The sequence below is a fragment of the Mesoplodon mirus genome (genome assembly GCF_964341445.2).
Source record: "Mesoplodon mirus genome assembly, chromosome: X".
Classification (NCBI taxonomy): domain Eukaryota; kingdom Metazoa; phylum Chordata; class Mammalia; order Artiodactyla; family Ziphiidae; genus Mesoplodon; species Mesoplodon mirus.
In genome coordinates this window covers 67,706,346-67,717,561 of record NC_138981.1, presented here as the reverse complement: position 1 = coordinate 67,717,561, position 11,216 = coordinate 67,706,346, and the positions used below count along the sequence as shown (strand labels likewise).

General features: G+C 36.1%; 1 protein-coding gene across 1 annotated transcript in view; it reads right to left on the bottom strand.

The window, feature by feature from the left end:
- SH3BGRL (SH3 domain binding glutamate rich protein like) overlaps positions 1-11,216 on the bottom strand; it is a 77,076-nt gene that overhangs the window by 2,977 nt on the left and 62,883 nt on the right. Inside the window, exons 2-3 of the mRNA XM_082610609.1 lie at positions 9,019-9,204; positions 4,520-4,600 (exon numbers count right to left, since the gene is read on the bottom strand). Of these exons, the coding sequence (XP_082466735.1) occupies positions 4,520-4,600; positions 9,019-9,204 (267 nt within the window). The remainder of the gene's footprint in view (positions 1-4,519; positions 4,601-9,018; positions 9,205-11,216) is intronic.

The window sequence follows — 11,216 nt, the reverse complement described above, 5'->3', positions numbered from 1 at the left end:
ACACCATATTTAAATTATGTACTTTTTAAATTATGTTTTATTCATCAAATATGTAAATTGTGCTACAAGCTTTATTATTATCTAAAAGTAAGTAGCCAGTATTTATAGTATCATGAGTTATTTAATCAACCAGAGAGCTTTAGAAACAGGCATATGATGTGTTCTCACCCTCTACTCCCACTATATACATCATTCTATAAATGCATTGGTTTTGAGTTAGATAATCCTGGGTTCAAATTCCATATCTGCTACTCAATTATTATGTAGCCTTGGACAAATTACTTAAATTATCTAAGCATCAGTTTCCTCCTCTATAAAATGGTATTGAGGACACCTAGCTCATAAGGATGGAGTAAAGATAAAATGAGATGAATGTGAACTGTGTAGCTCAATGCTTAGTCCATTGCAGGTATCCAGACTTCTTTCCTGCCGTTTTCCTTTCCACTTTCTTCCTAGTCACTAAGACCAACACCACAGCTAAGTGTTATTAACATACAGTTTCTCTTGGAGATGCAATAAAATGGGATGGGCTTAGTGGAAATAGGAATGCTTCAAATCTCACAGCAGAAGCAGATTTTCATGGCCCCTCCCTAGAGCTAGGTGGTTTAACCAAAGCCAATGAGAACACTTCTTTAACCAGCATTTTCTATACCCTCAACCTACTAGTGAACATGGATTTTCCAGAGGAGTGGTATTCCTCTCAACATGAACATCACTGGATTTTTATTTTTTTAGTAAAAATAGATCAGTTATTTTATACCATATCAAAACTATTAACTATACTGCAATGTAAGAAATGCTAGTGCTATGAAATTATCTTCTGTATTAATAAAAGAGTAAAGAGCAAATATTTATATACCATGTTTAACTGAATCTAATATACAAAAGAATAAAAAAAAATTTGTCTTACAGAGGATACCTTGCCTTATGGAAATATTTGCCATTGGGTACTTTTAAATATCAAGCTTTCCAGTGCACTGGCTTTCAATAATTTTTTAATATAATTTTTATTTTTTAAATTATTTATTTATTCATTTATTTTGGTACGCGGGCCTCTCACTATTGTGGCCTCTCCCATTGCGTAGCACAGTCTCCGGATGCACAGGCTCAGTGGCCATGGCTCACGGGCCTAGCCGCTCCGTTGCATGTGGGATCTTCCCAGACCGGAGCATGAACCCGTGTCCCCTGCATCGGCAGGCAGACTCTCAACCACTGCGACACCAAGGAATCCCTCAATAATTTTTAAATGTAAAGAGAATGTATTCTAATTATTTGGAAAGTAAATAAATGGAGAAAAAAAGAAAAACATTCATATTATTAGCTATGGTTCCTTTCAATATCTTTTTGTCCTATACATAGATTTTAAATGTAATTATCAATAGAATGTTAATTACACAGTAAAAACAATTCTGTAGCTCATTATAATGTATCTTTTCACAAACTCTCATTTTTTAATGAGAGCATGAGTTCACTCAGTGGATAAATTATTTTTGTTGACCCTATTTTTAGACATTTAACTTTTTTTTCAAATTTTTTAAGATTATAAATAACATTTTGATTTACTTTTTTATCCATAAAGACTTTTCCATGTATAGAATTATTTCATTAGGCCTTACTACCCAGTAAAATTACTGGATGAAGAACTATAAACATTTTTGAGGTCCTTGATATATGTTTGCTATTTTGGTTTTCAAACAGTAGCACCTATTTATATCATCACCAGTAATATATGAGAGAATATGTTTAATGCACACTTCTCAGCACTGAGCATTATAACTTTGTTTTAGCTTTGTTAACTTCACAGATGAATATTGTATCTCATTTTATCACATTTCTTTTTATTATGAATGCACTTTTCCAATGCGGGTTAATTAGTTGTATTTCTTATTGCGTATACTTTATTTTCAGCCAGTTCTTTCTGGAAGACTTATTGTCCTGTTAAATTAAAGGGGAAAACTCTGGAAACTGAGCTGAAGGATAGAAAAATCATCCTTATGATATCAAATTTATCACTTTTAATCTTGGGAAAAACCTATTAAATACTAACATTCAAAATCTCCCTATTACCAATCCACCCTTCAACTCCACTGTCAATTCCAGACCTCTTTGCTTTATCCCGATCTATCAGCTCCCTCTAGTTCAATCCTTGATAACATCTGCTGTTCTTTTACTCTATTCCTACTTCTAGGGTTAGACAAAGATGAAAAAAAAAAAAAAAACACTGTAAACAAGCTGACTGGCTCCACTGTGGGCTCATGAACTCTAACTTCAACAGGGACTTTCATCTTGCTCAGCCATCCTTCCATTCATGATCTTCGCCTACTCTTTAGCTTATTTACAGCAAATGGATCTTTACAATTCTCAAATTTCCCATCATTCCTAGCAGATGATCATTCTTCCTACCTCATACTAAAGATAAGACATTTTCAAATGTGAACTTCCCTAACCTCCCCACACATTAAAATTTCTATTTTTATCCTTCTCTCTTCATTCTATCCAGTCTCAGAAGAAAACTGCATGCCCTCTCTTTGCCAAGACTAACTCCTCCCTTGGATCACTCACTTTTCTGTTTCCTCCATGACTTTTGCTTCATTTCCCTATCACCCAGTTAGAAGCCTCAGAGATAGCTTCAATCCTTCCCAGTTCTTTGCATACATAAGCATCTCATAAATTGCCAAATCCTATCACAAGTGATTTTTCTGTGTCTCCTAAATCCATCTTTTCCTTTCTGTAACTGCAGTCCCACTTTAGGCCTTCTCCATTGCTTTTCTGGACTCTTAAGGAACCCTCTAATGGGCCAGCCCATCTCTAATATCTCATTTCTCCAATGTTTCACAATCCACACATCTGCCAATTTTATTTTCTTGAGACATAGGTCAAATCACATCTTAAAATACAAAGATAATCACATCATTGTCTTCCCTCATTCCCTACCATGGCTTTTAGATGCCTAGAGAATAAAGCTGAAAGTATCTAGCTTAGTATTCATAATCTGGCCCCATCCTACCTAGCCAATCTTACCTCCTAATGCATCTCCCTTATTTAATATGTCCTATAGTAGATTCATGTTGCATTACACTCTGCTCCCTGAACATACCGTTGGGTTCAGGTACATCCCAATGCAGTGGTTCCTATTGCAGCCACTGTGAAAGACACCTAGTGTTACTTCAGTGTTTTAGAATCCCTAACAGCTCAAATGCCAATTCCTCTGTGGAACCTTCCCCAAACTCCTTAGTAGTAATTTATGATTATTTCCTTTGGATGCTTACTGTACTTTATTCATACCAACCATACAGAATTTACCATACTATATCATAATTATTTGTAGACATATTTATTGTATAATTATTCATATACATGTCCCTCACTAGGTTGTAAACACTTTGAAGGTAGAGATTATGTTTATTCTCCGTATTTGCCCTACCATCAATGTCAAGTCAATGTTTGACACTCAGTAAATATTTATTGAATGAATGGATCCTACTTTTCACTGAAGGAAAGAGAGTCATCAGTCACAGAAAACAGACTATCCTTCCTTTTATACTTCCTCTAATATGCACTGAAATCAATGACTTGGGTTTTACTAACTTGTTTAAAGAAAAATGCCTTACCTAAGATTTCCTACAACTTAAATTATACAAAGCCTAAAATAAGCCATTTTATCCATGGGAAAAGAAAGTTTGGCAAGAAAACAGAATTTCATAGTGACTCAGACAACAATGCCTCTAAACAGTCTCTAGTGAAAATACAGACAATAACACAGACCCTCAAAACTGGAGAAGGAGCTGGAGTTTGAAGAATCTGTTTAACAAAAATTAGCTTCTGAGAGCAAAAATGTAAAATGATAGAGCAGGGGACATACACTTTGATTAAATCAGCCTTTGTGGAGAAGAAATATGGTAAAAGGCAAACATATATTTAAAGTCCACAGCTCTGAGACATTTTTTAAACAGGCAACTTAATTTTTTAATATTTTTCTTTGTATGATCTTCCCTGGGAACACCACCACTTGAAAAGTTAATTTGTTGTTGGCAGGAGAAAAGCACCAAATTCAGCCAGCAATTTAGTGACGAGTTTTGATACTCAAATGCTCTTAGTTAATTTGAATAGGTGACTCTAGCATTTGCTGTCACACAAGGACAATAGATACTGACAAGAAGATTACTATGAACTAAATGCTTTCTTTCCACGTAATACCATACATGACAACTGGAATAATGGCGTCTTTAAACTTGTTAACCACTTATTTGCGAATGGGTCAATGAGAAATTTGCTACCTTGGGCAGCTTGAAGGGAAGTCACTTGGCCTACCTTCTATCCACATACTTTTTGTATTTAATTATGCACATCTGCCTGCCCTACTAGGGATTAAGTGCATGCGGAGCAGGGACATTTCCTTTTAGCTATGTTGCACTGCCTCTGGCTTAATCTGAGTACTTAATAAAGTGGAAATCTTACTGATTAAAAAAAACCAGCAACAATAAAATGGCCTATAAAGAAGGGGAAAAATGAATCATACCTTTGAACCAGGTGGGGCTGTCAAGCCTAAAAAGGCATACACTGCATTATTTTCTCTGGCTTCAAAGAAGGCATCATAGTCCTTGATAAAAGAAGGCAACAAGAATTAGCAATATGCAACCAACAAAGGAAAGAAAAGGGGACATTAATTCAAAATTATCTGACTGGTCAATATCTTTGAAGTCAAACAGGCTAGCTAACTTCAATAATGCTAGAATTCTGGAAAGAGTAGTAAAGAGGCAAGGCTTATTGGATCCCAATTAATGTGGGTTAGAAGATATGCTGATCTGTGAGACAGAAATAGCAAAAGGACTTATTTCGTACTGCATAGAACTTAAATCTGCCCCAGGGCAAGCAGCTTTCTCCATAGCCCAAAGCAGCCAACTATTTGCCAGTAAGAGGTTGCTTACTTTTGGGAGGAGGCTATTGTTCCAGTTTGCCATTATTTCTCTTGCATTATTTATTAAGGTAGAGATGCCCTCAGAACCTACAGCAGACCAGATTTTAGCTATCCCATGGCCATAAGAATAGTAAATCTGTGCTGTGTTCAGAGGAAGGGTATGAGACTTTCATGAAATATGACTGGAAGAGCAAACAACCCGGGGATCCAATAAAAGCTTCACATGACTAAATTCAGTTGGGCTTCCCATTGTCATCCTCTAAACCACCATGCATGCTCCAAAAGTAACAACCGAACTGCCTACATTTGACTATGACATATAATCAATAGCAAATATACTTAGAAAACACAGCCATTGTCTATACCTGGCCTTAGTTTGTTTGACTTAAAACACACAGAGAGGGACTTCCCTGGCGGTCCAGTGGTTAAGACTCTGCCCTTCCAATGCAGGGGGCACAGTTTCTACCCCTGGTCGGGGATCCCAAACGCCTCATGGCATGGCCAAAAAATAAAAAAAACAATTAAAAATTTTAAAAAAATGTATTTCAAAATTTCTCTAAAAAAACCCCAAAACACAGAGATAAGCTTGGCATTTTGGCTGAGTTATTAGAGGTAAAATGCACTCATAATTTGCTGGCTTCTCTAGAGATTGCCTCACCAACAGATCACCAATTACAAGGTTCTTTTCTAGCATATATAGTTCCTGGTACTTGGAGGATCTGGAGGTATAAAGTTTACCACCTCTCAAGCCATTGATGACCCTAAATCTGACCCCTAACTCAAGAAACATCAGAATTTCTCTCATTTAGGGACTATTTTAACCCAGTCAGTATTGTTTAGAGCCACAGAGATCTTCTCAAGGATTGTCTCAAAGCATCTTTTTGTGTACCCTAGATGTTGACAAAGGAATAAATCATAAACAACAGGCATTTATGACCAGCCTCCTATACTCTTTGAACTCATTATTCAAAAGTGAAACTAACTGGATCTTGATACAAAATCCATACTGAGACACATGACCTATAAGTTACTCAAAGTAAATAAGCAATATACATCATATCTATACTCAGCCACTTGGAAGTAACCTCAAAATGCTAGTTAAAAGAACCTAACAGTTATACAAGAGACATTTCTTATTATCATCAAATCAATAAAAACAGTCTGTGTCAACCTTTAAACTCATGTGAAAGAAAGCAGATCTTCAAATACATTAAAATCTGATCATAAAATACTCTGTAGGGTAATCTAGTTATCTCTGTTTCAGGTGTTTGGGGATCACAGTACATTATTTGTCGGCCCTGAACTTAGCACACACAAACAGATTTGTAGCTCTGAGAGAAAAGAACATCAGCTTCTCAATTAAGCAGGATTAATTAATTTATTGTGCAAATATGTATTGAGCACATACTGCATGCCAATCACTGTTCCTGGTGCTAAGAATACAAGAGTAAACAAAATATAGTCTGCTTCTTCTATAGGAATTCTCTTGAGGAAAAATATACTTTATTTACCTCTTTAGGATTCCAGTAACATTAATCCAGAATGTATTCTACCATATATTTGTATCATATTAATTATTTCATGAAAATATGCTTTAGTTATTCATATACATAGCATAAGCTCTTTCAGAACAAAGATTACCCTTAAAATTTTTGTATCATCTATAGCAGAGCTTCATTTATGTTGGCAGTGTAATTGTTTCAGTCACATCCTAATATGGAAATAGAACCTAAGCTATAGCTCAATGATTGTATAAAGGAGGTAATTTTCCCCCAGGGACGTCTTGCAAAATCTGGAAACATTTTTGTTTTTTCACAACTGGGCGGGTGCTACTAGCACTCATGGATAGAAGCCAGGGATGCTGCTAAACATTCTACAATGCACAAGGGAGCCCCCATAAACCCAACATATCAGTAGTGCCAAGGTTGAGAAACCTTGAGATAGTTTAAACAAGGGAATTTAATATGAAGAACCACTTACAAAAGATTAAAGAGCTGAAAGGCAGACAGGAGACGGTGAGGCAGCCCAGAGACTAGAAATAGCAGGAAGCTGCTACCACAGCTACTGCTGAAGGGAAAAGTGGAGAAGGCAGTATTACAGAGCTGGTACCACAAAGGAGATGTAGCCACTGTCATGGACACCTCCAGAAAAAGGGGGATACCTTGGCTTTTCCTCTCCTCCTGCCCTCCACTCATCCAACCAGTGCCTCCTATTATCGGCCAAACCTAATAGGCAGACAGTTGGCAATGGGCACTGGGAAATATAATTTGCTGAGGTCAGCCTCCCACAATACAGAATGAAACAAGGAAAGAACGAAGATGGGATCTTTGTGTAAACAGGAAAATTAACAACACAGTGGTTTAACAGAAAGAGTAAGAACTTCAGAATAAGAGAGATCTAGGTTAAAATTCTAGCTGCATCACTTAATAATTGTATGATTTAGGAAGCTAGTTAACCTCTTCTAGGCCTCAATATCTTCATCTATGAAACAGGAATAATAATATCTACACCTCATGAGATTAGTATGAGAACTGACTAATATAATACACATAAAGTATGTAGCACAATAGCTGACATATAATATGCTTTCTATGAATGGTTGCTATACACTTTTGTCCCTAACGTCTGTATAGGGACAAATCTTAATTATTGTTATGAAACTCCTAACTCAGTGCCTGGCACACAGCAGGCACTCAATAGAAAATGGATTCCTTTTCCATTAACAAATATTTGTTTGATTTGTGTCTCACCTCCTGCACCTTCCTTTTCATCTTCCCATTTCTCAGTGATACTTGCCTTTTTTTCCATAACATACTCCATTCCCTTATAGTGTGGCTTCCGAGGGAGAAATAAACCAGGTAAATTTGGCTTCTCAAACATCACACTTATAACCCAAAATGTGTTTCGTTTTAAAAGTCAGACAAATTGAAATTCCTGCTTCAAAAAGGAGAGGATAAGACAATATATGCTGGCTTAGATTGGACTGGATGAACTCTGAGGCCTCTTTCAGCCCCTGAGAGTTGACAATTTGCAGAAATTTCAAATATAGAGGCACTGAGGTTTCACCTTCTAAATGAATAGCCTAATTGTCTTTTCCTTATCTACATAGTATGTCTTTACACATTGGCCTTGTTTGCAGCAGCAGAAGAAATCTTCTGGCCCCTCCTCAGAAGTGACAAATTCAATTCACAGAGAAAATACTTTATGCTAATGGACTTCTCAATTTTGCCATACCCTCCTCTAGGTGTTCTCCTTCTCACTCCCATATAAACACATGAGTTAGAAGATTTGGATTGCTGGCTCTAAAAACATTTGTTCCTCAATTATGCTAATTCTGAGGACACAGCAAAGCAAACAGTTCTTTACTGGAGATTCCTATAGCCCTTACATATGCTTTCTGTACCATGTCATCACATGGATGTGGCCTCATAACCACTCTCTCTGTTTCAGGTGTGTTTGATTCTACCCACACAACACTCCCAATCAGCTCTTTAAGAAAAGAGGCTTTGTTTTATACAGACTTGTACTTGCCATGGTACCTAGAATGGCCACAGGCTACAAATGTTACTTAAATACACAGTGAATGAACACTGAAAGGAACTATTTCATGGTTTAAATGAAGGCTAACCAAGATGACAAACTTGAAAGCACCAGTCACAAAGTAAAAACTCTACTCTTGTTTCCCTCATCCATACATTAGTTCAATTAGCTAACTAAAAATTTTAAGAAAATTCATTAATAATACCCAAATAAAAGTTTTACTACCTTGAAGCAGAAACTAAGATATTCCTCTTTTTAAACTAATTTTAAACTAAATAAGTAAAACAGCTCACCTCTTTTCAGTGGCTTCTTCATGGACATACCAGAAATAACATAAATGCTCTCGTCTGTACTTATACATTCACAGATAATTTTTTGGTGAATGACTCATACATTTGCCTTCTAGTAGAAGGCAAAATACCCCAGCTGCCTAGGATGGATGTAGAGGATGAACAGGAGAAATGACTGTGTGTAGATTTGGGGTGGGAGTAAAAGAAAGAGGATGGGTTTGAGGCAATCCACTTAAAAAAAGAAAACAATAATTTTAATTGGTTCCTTACCCCACGGTACTGGCTTTCATTGAAAATCTGAGGTGGCAGGGGGTACCCTGTGGCTGGTCGACTGTTTTCAGGTACATTTTCTCTCATCCATTTCCGATTCTCTTCATTGGCTGCAATATCTTTTTCTTCAAATCCTATTTTGTTAGCTTCTAAGAAACCAAGCACATCTTGCTGTTTCTTCTTAATCTAGGGCCCAAAGGACAAAAAGTTATATTGTTGAACAAAAAGCTTTTATTATTTTTGTTTATCATATTCAACAGAAAAGTGTTAATGAACTAGCAGAAATGAATTCAGACATGGATCAAGATTTGTGGTTTAACCGAAGATATATAGTTTTCCCTCTATTATTTTGTTGTTAATGTTGTCTCACAAGTGGATTGAAGAGCTTTCAGTTCACAGATCCTTTTATCAACCCAACTTTTTCTTTTTTTCACTGAAATGCTCACATCTAATCATGAAGAAGAAAAGCTAGCTGATGCATATCAATAACCTTAAGTGCAATTAACTCAAAAGTTTGAGTAGTGGGAAGGTGTGTTTTCCGATTATCTACAAGCCTCTCTTAATTTTAGCCTTTGTTGAAAGTCATTCCAAATGACCTGAGTCTACTTCCTGTCTTAATAAGCATCACACAGTTAACAGAAATGAATCTTTCCTTGAGAATGTTACAAGACTCTATGTGTCAATTTTCATCATTTGGAACAGAAGCTGAACAAGAAAACAAGAGTCTTTTTCATGAAAGTGCTGAGCTACAACAACACATTTAATCAAGATGGGATTTTGTCTTGTTTTATAATCAACCTGTCACATTTTCTCAGCTAACACTTTATTGAAGATCAACAGAGGTTCCAAGTGTGATGCACTAAAATCTAAAATGATTGTCCAAAACTGTATTTAATAGCTATTCAACAATATTTCTTTGGTGCCTCTTAAGTGTGTAAGAAATTTATCAGGTTATTTAAAATGTCTAAAGAAAAATAGCAGATTCCCGCCTAAAATTAAAATCTAGAGGGAGGTATTAGACATAGATATATTAAAATTTTCAATTATAACATGGTATTTAAATATGAAGCTAAGGTGGTCAGGTGAGAGGAGTCAAGTGAATGACAAAGCCAAGAGTGCAAGAGACTTAAAAGAGAGAGCAAGTGCTTATTGCTATGAGTGATGCCACTTAGACTAAGCTTAATAATGACAGCATACATGCTGCATACTACATCCATCTATATTGCATACAGTCTGTGGTTTTAGTGAAAGCATGATGTACTTAGTAAAGCTTAATATAATTGTCTAGCTGTGAAAAATGAGCTCACAAATATTACAGCATATTGAACTAGAACAATAAAGGTACAGTATTACAAAATAAACTTGGAAACTTTCTAAATGGATGCTTATAATTTCTATGACTAAATTCTCACACATAATTGAAATCTCTAAATGAATAAACACTTGTGTGGGTGTGTATTTTGTCTTTTAAACAGGTTATAATTTGTGACCCAGTCAACTTCTGCAAAGAGAAATTCAGATATATAAATTCTTTCCAATTGGTTCTGTTTGTTTCAAATGCTGCCACAAGAGGGCTACGCTAATTTGTAGTTAAATAATAAGACTGTCTTTGCTTAGCCAGTGCCTATCGATTTAAGAGTGGGGTGAAGGAAGCATGAACAAATAGAATTTAAAGCTGCCTTTTCAGTCTTTTACTAATCTACTTACAAAATACACCCAAAAGGAAAATCAAGTCTGAATCCCCAGTTAGTCTGTTTGGCACTAGACTATGCAGTGTTGCCACTGTGTAGTCATTTGGTAAACCAAGAGATGTGTGTGCATTTTAAATGAATACTGTCATGAGTCCTTAAGCCACTGGCTTCCTACTGCTTAATCTAATGGTATAACCACAGCAAGAGACACTTGTTTTCAGCTTGAATTGTTTTTAAATATTTAAAAAAAAGTGCTTTGGTCACAATCAGCCATGTAAAACTTGTAATTCACCAACAAGTCTACAACAAATCTAGGGTAAGACTATTAAGAATTTTCTTGTTGATCTCCCATCTCTACCCCTAGCTCCCTGGAGTTCTCCTGACAGATGTTCCGAGATGTGGCAGCATAAGAGCATAATGTAAGGTTTGCTATTTTACTGCTGTCTGCCTCCCCAAATACTGTTATTATTTTCTTTTTCAGTTGCAATTCTACCACATTATGTCTAG